General features: G+C 48.6%; 1 protein-coding gene across 17 annotated transcripts in view; it reads left to right on the forward strand.

The window, feature by feature from the left end:
• Nucleotides 1-19282, forward strand: part of PPIP5K2 (diphosphoinositol pentakisphosphate kinase 2) — a 1400407-nt gene that overhangs the window by 676392 nt on the left and 704733 nt on the right. For all 17 annotated transcript variants that reach the window (XM_086960990.1, XM_086960983.1, XM_086960987.1 and 14 more), the window contains exon 17: nt 422-604. In XM_086960990.1, coding sequence (XP_086817116.1) covers nt 422-604 — 183 coding nt within the window. The remainder of the gene's footprint in view (nt 1-421; nt 605-19282) is intronic.

Here is a 19282-nt window from a genome sequence, read left to right on the forward strand (position 1 = left end):
TTGCAGAATTGAAATTCCCGTCGTATCTATGGCAAGTTACTCAAAGAATGGGTTAAAGAATTAACATAAATAAGTTATGTCATCAGTCCTTAATACAGAATGTTTTGTGGTCACCTTCTTATATTTTGTGATCGCACTGTCTGTTTCACTCACCTTAATCTGAACATCAGAGGTAAACAGTATGATGATTTTCAAATGGTTTTTACCTGATTTTGATTGGAGGTTTTCATGGCCTCAGCGATATTAGTAAGAAACATAGCATTTCTCTGGGAGTAGCTGTGTCTCCTATAATAACAGATGCTAGGTCCCACTCTTCAAGCCATCATTCCATAATTTATGCAACTATATGATCCATTTACATCCACATGGTTAATTAAGTTCTAGTTAAAGTCATAATTCAAATGTCGTCTTTTCCTTCCAGGGACTGCTGGCTCTCGAGGGAGAACTGACCCCCATACTTGTCCAGATGGTGAAAAGTGCTAATATGAATGGTCTACTTGACAGTGTCAATGACTCGTTGAGCAACTGCCAACATCGTGTGAAAGCTCGTCTTCATGAAATTCTTCAGCGGGACAGAGATTTCACACCTGAAGACTATGAAAAGGTGAGAGTAGTAAACCCATATTACACATTTCAGAAATAATATAGCTGTACACGTTTTGCACATTAATTCATATTATTCAATTATGATATACTTTATGGATTATTCAATACTTGAAGACGTCTGATTGCACTGGTAATTTTTAATGGTAGTTTGCAGACCCCCCCCCCCCCCCCCCCCACACACACACACACACACCAGGTTTTACATGGCATCCGTATGTCTGTAAAATGTTACTTATTCTTTGTCCTTGTATTCGAAGGTCAGCACTTTACTAACTCAAACATAAATACACATTTTGTTTCCCCGTCTCTCACTGTATAGCATACACAGATGATGCATGGCTCCTATTATAGTGATATATGTTTCTACAGAATTGCATTTTGGCACCACAGTATATACTTGGTACTCTGTGTTATTGTCTACTGGTCCTTGACTCTGGAAAGGATTCCATGTGATTATTTTGGCTTCAGTAATTACTGACATTATTCCTGTGAGATGCTGTACAGAATAATTGTGTTTGGGATCCTTTGCTTATTATTTTTTGTTACTAATAGCGGATGATACTTTTCGGTTTCATCCATTTTTTTTTTACTTTGCTTGTAGGTGGCAAAGATGAACCATCTACTCTGTTGTGCACATTTAGGTCTCGCCTGCAGACAGTTTTTATGGTCTGGCCTGTCCGCAGCTGTCACAAGACAAGAATTTGAACATCACTAGAGAGGGCTTTGGCTCCGCCCACATGTTGGGAGCCTGGAGTACATTTTTTTTGATTCAGCAGAAGTAGTTCGCTTCTACAAAAAAGTGCTTGCGTTCCACACAGCTGTGATCATTTTGTTTATTTTTCCAGTTTCCTAAGGTCAAACTTTCAGGGGCGCACACATCACATTGGAATGAGTGTCTTAGATAACTAGATAATTAATTTTGTTTTTTTTCTGGTAGAGATGAGAGGTGCACAGGCATTAATTAACGTACATGGACTCTTAGGGCTGTCTTGAGAGTGCAACTGTCACCTGACATTTTAACCCACACCAGTGTATTCTGCAGTTCTTTGCTTGCACACAAATGCATATCTATTCTCATGGTATTTACTTATAATGCTTCACATTACCATACAACATTTCTTTAAAGCCATACCTATTAGCACTGCCTATGCTTGTTAACTTTTTAACTGTCTGTTGTCACCCTATTGTGTTCACTCACTACCAGTACATAGAATGGGCTTTTCGTCAGCCCATTGCTCATCATTTCTTGGACTTCTTGCCAATCTAATTCACTTGCTTCTTATTTGACGGCTTTATTCCTCCGCTTATGTTATTCCCTCTCCTGGAAGCTCCACATACCATCCCTTCGCTGGCATGACTTGTATCCTTCCATGGCTGACATCAGGTAACTGTTTTTGTTCGAGGCATGTGGGCTGCTGAATTCATATCGGTGCATAGATCGCCGCCTAGTGTTGGGTCCTGATGATTGCACATTGTTGTCCTGGAAGAGTCTTCGAAGTATCACAAGATAGGTGGCTCCTCCCCCGGACTACAGTGCGCATGGGCATCCTCTCCATCCTCAGATTGTTTTTATCCGCCATTGGGTTCGGATGTACTTTTATTTACTCAAGTTCTGAAACTTTTCTAAAGGCCAAAAGGCCTTCGGGGTCGTCGGTATTGTTTCGATCGGTGCCGAGTTCTTGTTCCAGTTATTCTCGAGCAGGACGTCGAAGAGAGCCTTTTCGACACCGGATGCCGATCGTCGATGGAACGGAGCCCGTTCAAACGATGCCCCCTTTGTAAGTCTAAGTACCCGCACATCGATGTACACCCGGTGTGCAACAAGTGCTTATCACCAGAGTACAATGAGGACAACTGTCTAGCTTGTGCTCGATTCAGGTCGAAGAAGACGCTTAGATTCCGACGTGCAGCGAGGCAAACTATGTCGAAGCCAGTGCCCGAACGGTGAATATCTTTGACGAAGAGGACGATGAGGTCGTCGAGATTGATGATCCAGAACAGCAGTCGGATCCTGGTTCGGAGCATGACTCCAACTATTATGAAGACAACGAAGAGAACGTCGAAGATGAAAATGTCGTCGAGGTAAGGGACGACGTATCCCCCATCCGAGCCGTTGATGACGACTCAAGCGATGAACCAGGCCCAACAGTGGGTACGGGGCCTGAAACAGACACTCAAAGACTTCCAAGGGCTCAGGTCGAGGCATCGCCAGAAGGCCTTAGCCAAGATCATGAAGAACATTCTATAGCCCAGGGTCAAGGCCCGGCTAAGAATATATCACATGAGCCATCGGTCCAACTACTTAAAACGAAACCGAAAGCCATCGAGTCGAAAACGAAAACGAAACTGCTGAAAACAGTCTTCGGATCGAAAAGCTCGAACCCATCGGAGTCGATGAAGAAAAAAGGTGTGGACGACCCTGCGGGGTCAAAAGTAAAGAGTGTCGAACCGAAGATCGGTGCGCTGAAGTCCACCAATAAAACCAAGCACGTCGAACCGACGAAGTCGACGTCGACGGACAGAGACACAAACAAAGGACTCGAGTCTCGGAAGCTTCTCGATCCGAAGCATCAAGTCGACAGGCCCCAGCTCGTCAAAGGCCACGAGTCGAAATCCAAAAGCGCCTCGAAGGACCACGTTGAGTCGAGGCAGAAAAGCTCGCCTCCGACGCCACAAGCGCCGAAGTCGACGCAAGGACAAACACTTATTGGCGAAAAGGCAAAATCGGTCGGGCCTCCATCGACGCCGGCTTTGAAGAAGGTCAGTCTGTCCAAAGACACTATGCCACCGATAAAATTCGGACTGCCCCCGACTGCACGCCCCAAGGCGCTCAATCCAAAACCTGGGGTCGAAACACCCAAAAAGGTGTCATTGGGAAAAAGGACTTATCCTCTAGAAGAGGATGTTATGTACCAAGAGCCCTCATGTGATGACCAGTCGAAGCTACATATCGAATCTGGTAGACTTAATATTTATCAAAGGAAGATCAGGTCAGAAAATCCTCTGGAATCATACAAAATTCCACTCAAGAAAAAAAGGGATTCTTCAACATCGCCTGTCCTTTTTGAAACTGTGGGGTACCATGGCCAGGACACTTCTGCATACTCACCCACACCCACTACTGAGGATATGGGGTATGACGATGATGAACAATATAATTACCCTGCGGACACGGATCAGGATGACCAGACTCAAGACTGGACAGACCCTGCTGACCAGGGGGAGTCACAAACTATTCCTGATACTCCTTCTTATCCTGTTAAAACTTCACCAACAGAAGATACAGCTGCGTTCAACGCTTCGATTGAAAGGGCAGCGCCACGTCATGATGTGGATATGCATGCTGACCCAGTTGAAGAGGACTTCCTGTTTGACACTTTCTCCACTTCAGAGAAATCTGTTAAAACTTTTCCAATGCTAAAAGGTGTCCTTGAACACGCAGGGGACATTTTCAAAGAAACCACTAGAGCTAGGGTTATTAACCCCAGAATTGAAAGAAAATACAGACCGGCGCCTGTGGACCCTACATATATTAAGAGACAGCTGCCATTAGACTCTTTAGTGGTCTCAAATGCTCATAAGCGCGCCAACTCACAAACTACGGGTGATGCTCCTCCTCCAGACAAGAAATCTAAAGTATTAGAAGCTTCTGGGAAAAGGGTGGCTGCTCAAGCAACTAATATCTGGAGAATTTCTAAGACACCGGCCATTTTGGCCAGATACGATAGGGCGCATTATAACACTCTAGAGCAACTGCTTCAACATTTGCCTGAGGCCTACAAGGAGGGAGCAGAAATGCTAATCCAGGAGGGGAAACTCATATCCAACGCATCTATTAAATGTGCGCTAGACGCAGCAGACACCGCAGCCAGGGCCATTAACACAAGTGTCATGCTCAGGAGACATGCTTGGTTGCGCATCTCTGGGTTCATACCTGAAATTCAAACCACATTATTGAATCAGCCTGTTAACCCTGATTTTTTATTTGGTCCTGATGTGGACACAATCTTAGAAAAGAATAAAAAAGACACAGAGACAGCCAAGCCTATGGGTGCCTTGCAGTCCCAACGATTCAGAGGAGGTTCCTTTTGTCGCTCCAGTAACAGAGGAGCTACACGAGGCCAGGCATCACAACAGATTCCATACAATAAAGGGGGCACGCAGACCACCTATAATAAGAACAATAGAGGTGGATACTGTGGCAACAGCAGCAAAGGCAGAGGACGAGGGAATAACAACACCAGATCCTCCGCCAATACTAAACAGTGACGCCTTGTCACTGCCCCTGGACCATGTAACACCGTTCGGGGGGCGATTACAACAGTTCCTGCCAGTCTGGGAGATCATTACCACAGACAGGTGGGTGAGACAACTTATTCAGTACGGTTATTGTCTAGAGCTAACTTCCACTCCACCCAACATACCCCCAAGACACTGTCCTATGTCCGCAGAGCACATAGACTTATTGCAGCAAGAAGTTATCAGCATTCTGCAAAAAGGGGCCATAGAACTCGTCCCCATACAGGAACAGGGTACAGGGGTATACTCGCTGTACTTCTTAATACCCAAAAAGGATGGGTCTCTCAGGCCAATACTGGATCTCAGGCCCCTAAACCAATACATCTTATCAGAACATTTTCACATGCTCACTTTACAACAGGTTCTGCCATTACTCGCTCAGGGAGACTTCCTCACAACACTAGACCTAAAGGACGCATACTTCCTGCACACAGGAAGTATCTCAGGTTTACCATACAAAATCAGCAGCAGTTCAAGGTACTACCTTTCGGGGTGACAACAGCCCCCAAGGTGTTTACCATGTGCCTAGCGACGGTAGCGGCGCACCTGAGAAGAAACCATGTCCACGTCTACCCCTATCTAGACGACTGGCTCATCCAGGCAAAGTCAGTCCAGCAATGTGCCAGCCACATGTCTCGCACTATTCACCTCCTGCACAGCCTCAGATTCTCATTAAACTACGCAAAGTCTCATCTCCAACCCGCTCACGTACAACTGTACCTAGGAGCTACGATAGACACTTTGGTAGCAAAGGCACAGCCAAACTCGGCAAGAATCAACAGTATTCAATTACTGATTCGGAAATTCAGACCCCAAAACTCGCTCCCAGCATGGGTGTTTATGCAGTTGATAGGCATGATGGCCTCCTGCATCTTCATAGTCCCTCAGGCGAGACTACACATGCGTCTGCTTCAGGAGTGCTTAGCACGGCAGTGGAACCAGGGTCAAGGACAATTAAAAGACCTAGTGTTGGTGACCGGTCGCGCATACCACTCTCTGCATTGGTGGAACCCACAAAACCTTTGCAGGGGACGACCGTTCCAAGAGCGTGTACCACAAATAGTACTGACGACAGACGCATCTCTCCTAGGCTGGGGAGCGCATGTCCTCCATTACACAGTACAGGGACTATGGACGACACAGCAAAAGAAGATGCACATCAACCTGTTGGAACTGATGGCAATCTTCATGGCAATGAAGGCGTTCAAGGTACATTTGTGCAACAAAGTCGTGTTGATCCGGACGGACAACATGACTGCCATGTACTATATACAGAAGCAGGGAGGGACACACTTTCCACAGTTGTCACATCTAGCGCAAAGCATGTGAAAGTGGGCCATTCAGAGGAACATATTCCTCATGGCGGAACACCTCCCAGGCAGGGACAACTAGATGGTGGATCTGCTCAGCAGTCACAGCCACCAGATGCACAAGTGGGAGATACATCCCTCAGTGCTACAACCGTACTTCCAGCAGTGGGGTCACCCAGAGATAGACCTGTTCGCCACAAGAGAAAACGCAAAATGCCAAAGCTTCGCCGCCAGGTTTCCACATCCGCAGTCTCAGGGCAATGCGATATGGATGAACTGGTCTGGCAGGTTTTCGTACGCTTTTCCCCCAGCCCCGCTCATACCACTAGTGTCACGCAAACTGCGACAACACTAGATGACACTCATCCTAGTTGCTCCAACGTGGGCGAGGCAACCATGGTACACCACATTCCTAGAGCTTTCCGTGGTGCCTCATCAACGGCTGCGATTAACACCCAGTCTTTTAACAAAGAGCCATGGAGACATTCAGCACCCAAATCCGCAACAGTTGAACCTTGCGATCTGGCTCCTGAAGTCATAGAGTTTGGTTACCTGAACTTGCCTCCTGACTGTATGAATATTATCAAAGAGGCAAGAAGACCTACAACCAGAGCATGCTATGCGGCGAAGTGGAAACAAATTGTCATCTATTGTACGAATAATGACATAAATCCGCTAGATGCATCTACTCAAAACATCATATGTTACCTGTTACATTTACATAGATGCAATCTAGCCTACAGTTCCATACGTATACATTTAGCTGCGGTGGCAGCTTATCTTCAGAACAGGCAACACCTTTCACTCTTCAGAGTACCTGCTATTAAAGCTTTTATGGAGGGACTCAAACAAGTGATTCCTCCAAGACACCCACCTTCACCTGTCTGGAACCTCAAAGTAGTTCTAACCAGACTGATGGGACCACCTTTTGAACCTCTACACTCCTGTGAGATTCAATTCCTAACGTGGAAAGTGGCTTTCTTAGTGGCGATTACATCACTTGGGAGAGTTAGTGAGCTACAAGCCCTAATTATTCAGGAGCCATTCATACAAATTCATGCAAATAGGGTAGTGCTACGTACAAACCCTAAATTTATGCCAAAGGTGGTATCCCAGTTTCACATCAATCAGACTATCGAACTGCCAGTGTTCCTCCCAAATCCAGATTCAGTGGCAGAAAGAGCTCTACGTACCCTGGATGTTAAAAGAGCTCTCCTGTACTATATAGACAGAACAAATCCTTTCAGGAAAACTAAGCAACTGTTTGTTGCCTTTTCACCACAGCACAAAGGCAACCCCATTTCATAAGTGCATACAAATTTGTTATCAGCAAGCTAAACACACATTGCCAGTTCACCCAAGAGCGCATTCCACACGCAAGTTAGGGGCATCCATGGCTTTCCTGGGAAACATTTCTCTAGAAGACATATGTAGAGCAGCCACATGGACTATCATGCATACCTTTACCAAACACTACTGCCTAGATGTACACTCCAAACAGCAAGCAGCTGTAGGTCAGGCTGTACTCAAGACTCTTTTTCAGGCTGCTGCAGCTGGCACAGGCAACCACCGCTAAGGGGGAGACTGCTATACATTCTATGCACAGATATGAATTCAGCAGCCCACATACCTCGAACGGAATATGCTACTTTCCAGTACGCATCTGTTCTTGGCATGTAGGGCTGCTGACATTCATATCGCCCTCCCTCCTCCCCGGTGCCTGTCGCAGCTGTAGCACTCAGAATTATTCTATAGCATGGACATCACTTACTGTATCATACTCCATCCTTGCCACAATGGCGAAAAACAATCTGAGGATGGAGAGGATGCCCATGCGCACTGTAGTTCGGGGGAGGAGCCACCTATCTCGTGATACTTCGAAGACTCTTCCAGGACAACAATGTGCAATCATCCGGGCCCAACACTAGGCGGCAATCTATGCACAGATATGAATGTCCCAGCCCTACATGCCAAGAACAGATGCATACTGGTCAGTAGCATATTCCTTTCTTTTCGTTTAAGCACAAGCACACCTTGGGATTTCATGTGCTATTCAGCTGTCTATCCCATGTGCTACCCCCCCTTCACAAGTCTGCCCCTCCTTGTGACACGGGTAACCTTTTTTTTCCTTATCCATATTTCCTTTTGCTTTTAGGTAAGCAGGGGTGTTTGCTATATCCCTCACAGCACTGACATGCAAAGCTAGACTGTGCATTGAATAATGGTGATGGGTGAATGAGTAGCACATGTGTTGCTCTAGTTTGGTTGCTCCGTTTTGTGGCCTGCGGTGGGGAGACTTGGGGGAGTTAGGATCTAGGGGATTGGGTGCCTTTCATGTTTTCTGGTTACTGTTAGTTCTTTTAGTTGTTTTTACCTTTTCAGCACAGGTATGTCATTTTCATGTTTTTTGATAATGTAGTTGATCTCTTAATGGTCCCCATCAGTATAGTCTGATGTTGCAAGCTATTCGTACTGCGATTCTCTTTGTTTATGGATTAAATCAAGGTACTCTCCCTTAATGTTAAAGATATTTATCATCCTACCAAGAGACATACAATTCTGGAATAGAGACCTTTCTGGGCAAGAAATAAAGGGTTAATATAAACTTGTTACAAGAAATAGGAATTGGCGAAACTCAGGCCCTTGGTTTAGGCAAAAGGGTGGGTAGATGAAGTATTGTACTTCAAGGCTATTGCCAGCAGCCGCCTCAAGTTCAGTCCCTTAGTGACTGAAATCGCCCACCGGATTAAGACCAAATGTGTGAAGGTGAAGACCAAATGTGTGAAGGTGAGCCTGACAAGACCAATATCATGAACTTCAGGAAGAGCATTTCCACCTGGTGCCCAACAGATTGATGACTGACGCTCACCCACACCACCCACGTCAAGAACCTCGGGATGGTCATCCACAGTAAACTCAACATGACCGCACTTAGAAATCTCGGTCTCTGCTCCATTGCTATTGGAACGGCAAAAAGGAATATCTCAACTGGGAGTAAAGTCATCCTTAAAACGAGTAGGGGTGTTTATGAAAAACTGGGCACACCAGACTGGATATGCAACTAAGCCAATATTAAAGCATAGTTTGAGAATCTCCAGCTTATAGCAACACAAAAAGTTGATGGATGGAATGCTGAACATAGTCAAGCATTCACTCTCCAGTCACAGGTCTTGGTTAAATCTATTGTTTTCTCACCACGCCACTCCAGTTTGGACCTAGCCTCATGCAAATCCGACATGACCCTGCTCCCCATGGGAACAGTCCAGCCCGGACTCACAGGCCAGGTCCTCCCTGGATCGGAAAACAAGCATCCTGGGACTGGTTTCGGGGTATCACCCTTCATCAGCCAGGCTAGCTTGAATCTAGTGGCTAAGCGAGCACAGGACCCACATCTGGGCATACCCTTCCCACTGAGGGCGATTTATAGCAACTTAAGAAGTTGATGGACGGAATGCTGAACATTGTCAAACATTCACCCCCAGTCACAGATCTGGGTTAAATCCATTGTTGTTTTGCTCGCCATGCCATCCCAGTTTGGATCCAGCCACATGCAAATCAGTCTTGACCCCCCATTGGAACAGTCCAGCCTGAACTGCCAGACCAGGTCCTCTCTGGACTGGAAAACAAGCATCATGGGACCGATTTCTAGGTATCACTCCTCCAGCTTTCCCAGTTTTCTGATTCACAAAATTCCCCTTCAATAAGATCCTCTCCCTTCAGGAAATCTCTAAAGTGACTGTTACATTTTCATTGGTAAAGTCTCTGGGCAAAGATAGCCTATAACCTCTTCTACCAGACATTTATATCAACAGTGTCTCTCCTGCTGATTGACATATTCTCTTATTTTTCCATAGTAGTTTAAGCTTATTTTGCCTGTACAGAGGCTTCTAAAAATGTATTATGTATAGAATCATCATCCAGTTACTGTTCGATATTGCTAAGTAATCAAAAGTTCAAGATATATACAACGGTCTTTGCTAACAAGTGAATTCAGATTTTAGAGTTGAGTGGTAATACCAGACTCTTGGCGCATGGAAGTGACCAACCCACCAAAAGTAGCTGTTCAACAACACCTAGATGGTGACAACGTTGATGGCTGAAATTTCCATTCTGGTCACCTTTTCACCATTAAAAGTAACAGCACATCTATCAAGTATTATATTTGAGGTGGGTGCCTGTTATTTACTAGCATTGGATCTTTCAGATATTCAACAGTAGGGTCTTACGCAGTGTAAGGTCAAATCTCGTGCACTCCAATAGCGCAAATGCGCGTAGACTGTTTGAAGAAATCAGTAAACTGAAAAGTATTCAGATGGTAATGCTGTCTTTTTATTTCTTTATATTATCATTAGAAATCAGTATATTCCAGCATGTGATAAAATGTCCTCAATCTTGTTGAATATATACATCAGTAGTTATTTGTCCATAATTTCAATAAATCACATAAGTGAACACTATCCCCTATGCATTTCGTGCATAGCACTTCGTCAGGGGGAAACTATAAAGAAACAAACCATAAAACAAATGTTTTATCGCTGACCTACGATACCTCAGAATGCACAAAAAGATTCAATAAGCTGAATAGGTACTATGTGAAGGCTGGGAAATGTGCATAGAGGAAAGTCTGAAGTGTGGGATCAAGGTGTGAAAAGGGAGGGAAGCAACAGTGATTAGCAAGCTGGTGATTCCGGTATGGTAAATATCACATAGATGCTCAGTATTCAACACTAGATAGAGTGATGTAACGTGTGGGGTCAAAACGCGAGTGAGACTCAAAATACCTTCGGAACAGGAACCCATGTGAAAATGCCAGCGGATGATACACAACAAATTTAAAGTAAAACACGAGTGAGGCACAAAAATATGAACCCGTGTGGACCTGCTAAGCGAGTGATAGTAGAACCATAGTGAAAATATATCGGTGAAAAATAGGAACCCATGAGTATTCCTAGAAAGGAAGAAGCTTACCCGCTCAAGTTGTGGAAATGTGTGTCATTTTTATTCCGATAATTCCGAAAAGAGTGAATAAAAGAAACCCGGAAGAAGCGGGTTGAAATAATGTGTTCGTGAGGTTACCAGGTAATAGAAGTAGAAAGAGGACTAAACGTGGTAGAAGCTGAGAAAGACGAAAAAATAAGGGAAAGGAAAATAATGATGGGGAGCGTAACAGACATAATGCAAACTTAAAAGGTGATAGTGATGGCAATACGTAATGGTAAATCGGACGAAATTAAACAAAGTCCAAACTCATGGAGAAGAGCACATTCACCCGCTCAAGTGATTGTGCTTGCAAAGATTAAGAAAATTCCTAATACCAATGCACAATAGTAAACCAAACGAAATAATGAAATACAGACTGATAAGGGGCCAAAAATTAGGAACAATCATTCCCGGGGGTGGGCGGGAAGAATCTGGAGTACTACATGTAACATTTAATCCGGCACAATATCACTAAAAAAGTGTATAGGTAAAAAATAATAATAAAGAAAAATGTGGAAAAAGTGTAATAGAAAACGAAACAATAGGTAAAATAAAACAGGATATAGAGTGTAAAGTGTGAAATATGTAGAACTAATACAAAAATAGGAAATAGGGAAAACTAGAAAATGCTCGAAAGAACAAGACCCGTAGGAACGAGTGTGAAAAAAGATATGGAAACTATAGTGAGAATGTATATGAAGTATACAGTAAGGAGAAATAGATCAAAGGGGTACAGCAAGTACAGGAAGCAACTGTATTCCAGTCTCTCACTAAGCCCTTTCGGATGTAGGGCTTTCAGTTTATGTATCCAAAATAATTCTTGCTGAAGCAGGTGCTTGTTATTGTCTCTGTTTTCTGTTTTCTCGACAACTTCCAGAATTAGGAACCGGATCTGACTGGCATTATATGAATGGTTGACATAGTGTGTTGCAACACAGGATTTTAGATTTCTGGTGCGAATATTGCTACGATGTTCAGTCAATCTGGTTTTAACTTTTAGTTCAGTTTTGCCCACATATGGGAGGCCACATGGGCATTTGAGAAGGTAAATAACATTTGTGGAATGACATGTAGCATTCACCTTGAGTTTTATGGGTGTTCCTTGTGTAGGATGTGATGTGGTGTTGCCTTTAATTATGCTGTTACAGTGTCCACAATTGTGGCATGACAATGTTCCTTTGTATCAATCAATCAAAGCATTTATAAAGCGCACTACTCACCCGGAGACGCTAGGGGAGGGGGGGGGGGGGTCCGCTACTGCTCGAACAGCCAGGTCTTGAGCTGCTTCCTGAAGGCGAGGTGGTCCTGGGTCAGGCGGAGGTGGGTCGGGAGGGAGTTCCAAGTCTTGGCGGCCAGGTAGGAGAAGGACCTTCCCCCTCTGGTGGCTCGTCGGAAGCGGGGGACGGCGGCGAGAGCGTGGCCGGTTGATCGAAGCTGGCATGTGGGAGCGTAGAAGTTGAGGCGGCTGTTGAGGTATCCTGGGCCTTGGTTGTGTAGGGCTTTGTGTGCGTGGGTGAGGAGACGGAAGGTGATTCTCTTGTTGACCGGGAGCCAGTGCAGAGCTCTCAGATGTCCGGAGATGTGGCTGCGACGGAGGATGTCCAGGATGAGTCGTGCTGAGGCGTTCTGGATCCGCTGGAGTCTCTTCTGGAGCTTGGCGGTGGTACCGGCGTAGAGGGAGTTGCCGTAGTCCTGACGGCTGGTGACGAGGGCCTGGGTGACCGTCTTCCTGGTCTCGGTGGGGATCCACCGGAAGATCTTACGTAACATCCGCAGGATGTTGAAGCACGACGAAGAGACGGCGTTGATTTGTCTGGTCATGGAGAGGGAGGAGTCCAGGATGAAGCCCAGGTTGCGTGCGTGGTCTGTTGGTTTGGGTGTGCTGCCCAGGGCCGGGGGCCACCAGGAGTCGTCCCAGGCGGTGGGTGAAGATCCCAGGATGAGGACTTCCGTCTTGTCCGAGTTCAGCTTCAGGCGGCTGTTCATCATCCACTTTGCTACGTCTGTCATCCCTTCGTGTAGGTTGGCTCTGGCGGTGGCGGGTCGTTGGTGAGGGAGAGGATCAGCTGGGTGTCGTCAGCGTAGGAGATGATGTTGAGGTTGTGTTGGCGTGCGATGGCAGCGAGGGGGCTCATGTAGATGTTGAAGAGGGTTGGGCTGAGCAAGGAGCCTTGAGGAACGCCGCAGATGACTTCGGTGGCTTCTGATCTGAACGGGGGGAGGCAGACTCTCTGTGTCCTTCCGGCGAGGAAGGAGATGATCCACTCCAGCTCCTTCTCCTGGATTCCGACATTGCTGAGGCGCTGCACTAGGGTATGGTGGTAGACAGTGTCGAAAGCCGCGGAGAGGTCTAGGAGGATGAGGGCCGCTGTTTCTCCGTTGTCGAGCAGGGCTCGGATGTCATCGGTGGCTGCGATCAGGGCGGTCTTGGTGCTGTGGTTGGCCCAGAAGCCAGACTGCGAGAGGTTGAGGGATCCGTTCGTCTCGAGGAAGGCGGCCGGCTGCTTGTTGACGGTCTTCTCGATGAATTTTGCAGGAAACGGGAGCAGCGAGATGGGGTGGTAGTTCTTGAGGTCGGTGGGGTCGGCTGATGGCTTCTTTAGTAGAGCGCTGAGTTCGGTGTGCTTCCAGCTCTCCGAAAAGGTAGCGGTGTCGAAGGAGGTGTTAATGATGTCCCGCAGGTGGGGTGCGATGACAGCGTCGGCCTTGTTGAAGACGTGGTGAGGGCAGGGGTCGGTCGGAGATCCGGAGTGGATGGAGTTCATCGTGCGGATGGTGTCTTCGGTGCTGATTGGGGTCCAGGCGCGGAGGGTGGTGGTGGGGGGCGGTGGTTCGGTCGTGGCGTGCGTCGGTTGAGTGTTGAAGCTGTTGTGTATGTCCGCAATCTTGTTGTAGAAGTAGAAGGCAAGGGAGTTGCAGGGGTCTTGTGAAGGGGTGATGTCGTTGTTTCCGGCGTTGGGGTTGGAGAGCTCTTTAACGATGTTGAAGAGTTCCTTGCTGTTGTGTGCGTTGTTGTCCAGTCGTTCCTTGAATGCAGTTTTCTTGGTGGCGTGAATCAGTTGGTGGTGTTTTCGGGTGGCGAGCTTGAGGACAGTCATGTTGTCTGGTGTAGGGTCTCTGCGCCAGGCTTTCTCGAGGGCTCGGCAGTTCCTTTTGGAGCTCTTGAGTTCGTCGGTGAACCATGGGGCTTTCTTGCTGCTGGGTCTGCTAGGCGGGGTCCTCAGAGGGGCGAGGTCGTCTGCGCAGTTGCTGATCCACTTTGTGAGGTTGGTGGCCGCCTGGCTGGGGTTTGTTGCGCCGGTGGGAGGGTTCTTGCTCAGGGAAGTCGCGAGCTGGTCGGCTGTGATCTTGTTCCAGCTTCTGCGTGCAACCTGTTGCTGGTGGTGGTGGATCGTGGTCCTTCTGAAGCTGAAGTGGATGCAGCTGTGGTCCGTCCAGTGGAGTCCGGTGGCGTGGCCGAAGGTGATGTCCTTGCTGGATGAGAACACGGGGTCGAGTGTGTGTCCGGCGTAGTGGGTGGGGGTGGTCACCAGCTGCTTGAGTCCGAGGTTTGCGAGGTTGTTTAGCAGGGTGGGGGTGTTGCGGTCGTTGTTGTTCTCCAGGTGGAAGTTGAGGTCCCCGAGGAGGATGTAGTCAGCGGAGGGGAGGGCGTGCGGGCTGATGAAGTCGGCGATGTCTTCGCTGAATTGTGTGCGTGGTCCTGGGGGTCTGTAGATGAGGGTGCCTCTGAGGGTGGTCTTGGGGTTGATGTTGATCTGGAAGTGCAGGTGTTCGGCGGGTGCGAGGGTGTCGTCGGTGTTGGTCGTGATGCGGATGGTGTTCCTGTGGATGATGGCGATGCCTCCTCCTGTCTGGTTGACGCGGTCCCTCCGGATGATCTTGTAGCCGTCCGGGATGGCGATGGCGATGTCGGGCGCTGAGGAGGCGTTCATCCAGGTTTCCGTGAGGAAGGCGACGTCAGGGGCTGTGGTATCGAGCAGGTTCCAGAGCTCGACGGCGTGTCTGTGGACGGAGCGGGTGTTGAGCAGGATGCACTTCAGGTGGCTGCTGCTGGTGCTCGTCTTGGTCGGTGCTGGTGGAGTGCAGGTCCGGAAGCAGGTGAACTTGCAGGAGTGGCAGCAGAAAGGTCCGTGGGTGCGTCTCGGGGCGGCTCGGTAGCACCCCGGGATCCGGCCGTCGTTGAGTGCTTTGAGCTCGGTGGCGTCGTAGGTCCGGCGGGTGGGCTGTTGTCTGCGGGGGCCTGGGGTCCTGGCACTGGGCGCGGTCCAGGCGCGGACGGGCGCAGACGGGCTTACCTTTGGCGCACCTTCGGCGCTCAATCTGTGCTCCCGCTGCGCACGTCCGCTGCGCGGTCGCTCTGGGGGCGTCATAAGTAGGGGGACGGGAGGGCGGGTCAGCTGGGTGGCGGGAGCGGGGCGGCCAATGGGCTGGTGGTGGGCGGGGCCGCAGGGGGTCAGCGGCGGGAAATACTGGCGGACGGGCGGCTCAGCTGTGGCTGGGTCGCTCGGGTGCAGGGAGGGCAGCGGCGGCAGGCGGGCGGGTGTCACAGCAGGGCGGGTGTCACAGCAGGAATCGGCAGGAGCAGGTGGCGGCAGGAGCAAGGGGGGTGACCCGGCCTAGTGAAAGGCGCAGTATTTGTATAAAATATTTGTGGTTTTTTTTGTGCTCTCAATAGTTGCTGTATGTTTTTGGAACGCTGGTAAGCAAATATTGGGAGGGTTCTCAAAAATGTTATGGAAATTATCCTCTAGTTGCAAAAGCGGCCAATGTTTACGTATCTTATGGTATCTTAACCCCTTCAGTGCTCATGACAAAGCCAGCTCGTCATGGGCGTTACCTGCGCTGCGCGCATGACGAGCTGGCTTTGTCATGTAACGCGAGTTTTTTTAATTTTCAGCACACAGCGGGAAAAGCTGCAGCACTCATGCAGTTAAACAAGTGTTCCCTTGATCTCATTCTTTTAATTGTAGAAGAATTATCTAAGCTACTTGAAGAACTTGAAAGCAAAGTCACACAACTAAAACAAGAACTTGCTAGCAAATTAACATCAGAAGAATTAAACACAACATTTGAAAATATTAATAACCAACTTGATAAATACGCTAAAGAGATTAATGAAAGAAAATTGAGAAAATTCAAAAGGGACACAGTGGACTACAAACTAGGCGAAGTATATAATTGGGCAGAAATGTACGCGGCTAGAAGGCAACAAAGATCAACAGAGGGCGATACTTCATTCTCGGAAGATTCAACCCGCAAAGATTTTCAAAGAGGAAGACCTCGTCAACCTCCCTCTCAGACAACTAACCAACCTAGCACATCCCCTACAGTCACAGATAGTTCAACTGCTCCGTCGTCTTTTTTAGTATTAAATCTGACAATAAAGGACAGACACAAGCAATTATTTGTACAGTACAGGACCAAGACAGTAATACCATATGACAAAACTCAACAAAACGGCTTACAGTAGTGCGGAAAGGACACAATATCACTGCGAGCCAACTGTTGTGCTTGCAAGGTCCATTAAAAGCTCCATAGCAGTGTCTAAAAATGAGAACAACAACAAAACCCCTTACCCTGAACCCCACCACCCCCCGAGCCGCCCACCCACCACCCCTGATGTCCAATTTCCATCCACTTGGTCCCTATCGTCTAACTGGATGTCTCCAAGACTTCTCCTTGCGATAGTCTCAGAAGGAGTAGATATCTGGGACAGGTCACTTCCCTAAATTCCGTGGCTAAAAGAGTCAGGAAGGGTTGCCACAAATCTGGGTACTTGTCCCCTTCCCCCTTCGCAATCTTATTCTCGCCGGAAGGCATCAAAGGGGATAACCCCCTCCGCTGCGTACATGTGTGAGAGCACCCTGCATCCCGCCGGGCCTCACCGCGCGAAGGCCGTTGTATCCTGACCAGGACCAAAGTCTGGATTGTTCAGTAAGGGTGTCAGCGGAGATGGGAAGGATGTCAGCTCATGCGTGACACTCACAAGATCCCACACCTCCAGTGGTGTCCTCGTAATATATGAGGCGTAGTGATTAGGGGGCCGATGTTGCCGTCGTAGGAAAGGAACCTCCTGTAGTGTGCGGCCCGCCACCGCCTGGTCCTAAAAGAGTTAGTTCTTCTCAGAGTCCCACTTGCTCCACTCCACCAATGTTCGCAGTTGCGCTGCTTGATAGTATAACAACAAATCCGGTAGGCCCAGTCCCCCACTCTCAGGAGGCAGCATCGCCAAGCGAAGCTTCATCCGCGGCCGGCGGCCGTTCCAGATAAATTGTGCTAATTCGGATTGGGTCTGGCGGATCCAGCCCTCCGGGGGCCTCATAGGGATGGCTCGGAACAAGTAGAGGACCTGCGGCAGGACCGTCATTTTAATAGCCACCACCCTGCCCAGCCAGGATAGCGAAGGTGTCTCCATCTACCCAGTTCGGACCGGATCGTCTGCTGGAGCCGGGCATAGTTGAGGCGAACCGTGCCCTGTAAGGTGGCCGCCAGCTGAATACCTAAATAGGGGACATCCTCCGAGGCCCACGGAAAGGAAAAGAGCCCGTGCAAGTAGGCACGCGTGGGCGCCTCCAGGGAGAGATCAAGTGCCACTGATTTGCTCAGATTGACCTTAAAGCCTGCCACCCCAGCGAAAGCGTCGAGGATGTCCACACAAGCCGGTAGCGACTCTCTGGGGGAGGAAAGCGACAGCAGAACGTCGTCCGCATATAAACTTATGGTATGCTCCAATGCTCCCATTTTAATCTCGTGGACCGCGGGGGCGAGTCTCGCGGCCTGCACCAGTGGCTCCATATAGAGGGCAAGGAGCAGGGGCGACAACGGGCATCCCTGTCTCGTGCCCCGCTCAATGGGAAAGCGGGGGGAGGAGCAGCCGTTTACACGGACTGTCGCTGAGGGCCTCGAGTAGCAATTCAAGATCCAGGTACGGAATCTGTCTCCCAATCCAGCCCTGACCATGACCTGCTCCAAATACGGCCAGTGGACTTGATCGAACGCTTTCTCCGCGTCAATCGCGAGCATCATATATTCCCCTTTTGTACGTGTGGCCTTCTCAATTAAGTGTAGTGCCCTCTTGGTGTTGTCTACGGTTTGCCGCTCCGAGATTAATCCGGCTTGGTCCGGAACAATCAGTCTCGGCATAAGCGGGGCAAGTCTCACCGCAAGTATGCCCGTATATAATTTCAAATCAATGTTAAGCAGCGAAATGGTCGATATGCTGCGCATGTTGAGTGGTCCTTCCCAGGTTTGGGGATCACAGAAATGGTGGCATCTAATAGATACCATGAGATTGCGCCCGGCTCCGAAAGGGAGTTAAAGAGAGTAGTAAGCAACGCCGCCACCTGTCCGCAATATGTCTTATAAAAGATGGCTGTGAAGCCGTCAGGCCCCGGGGCCTTTCCCAGTTTGAGCTTGGAGATGGCAGAGATGACTTCCTCGGGTCTGATGTCGCGGTCTAGGGCCGCAGCTTGATCCGGTGTAAGCACCGGGAGTTGGGAAGAGTCCAGGAAAGCCTCGCCCGCTGCCAGGTCTAGTGTGGACCCCGCATACAGGGACGTATAGAAGTCACTGAATGCGGCTGCAATCTCCACATCCCCTGTTGCCAAACTTCCGTCCGACTTCCTGATTTCCTTCACTGTGTGACGCTGCCGCGTCTCCCTAAGTGCTCTTTCCACATAAGCATCCGCATCTATCCCCCCCCCCCCAGTGTAGTACATTTGAAGCACCCTCAAAGCTGCGAATTCCGCCCTATCCTGGTCCAGCGCACTCAGCTGCTTCCTAACCACTGTCAGTTGCCTCCAGATCCTGGGGGCACATGTCCTTTGGTGCATGCGTTCTAGCTCCTGAACCTTCTGCGTAAGCTTGTCCCTTTTCTCTGCCCTCACTCTGTTCTCTGCAGCAGATAATGCTATAAATCCTCCCCTAAGAACTGCCTTCAGAGCCGACCAGTGTGTCGCCGGGGAAGTATCGGAGGTGGTATTATGGAGCAAGTAGTCTTCTATTGTGCCTTTTATTTTCTCGATTATGTCTTTGGAGTGCAACAGCGTGTCGCGGAGTCGCCAGCAGCGAGAAGGTCGCAGCACCGG

Source organism: Lissotriton vulgaris, chromosome 3_1 (assembly GCF_964263255.1).
Source record: "Lissotriton vulgaris chromosome 3_1, aLisVul1.2, whole genome shotgun sequence".
Taxonomy (NCBI): domain Eukaryota; kingdom Metazoa; phylum Chordata; class Amphibia; order Caudata; family Salamandridae; genus Lissotriton; species Lissotriton vulgaris.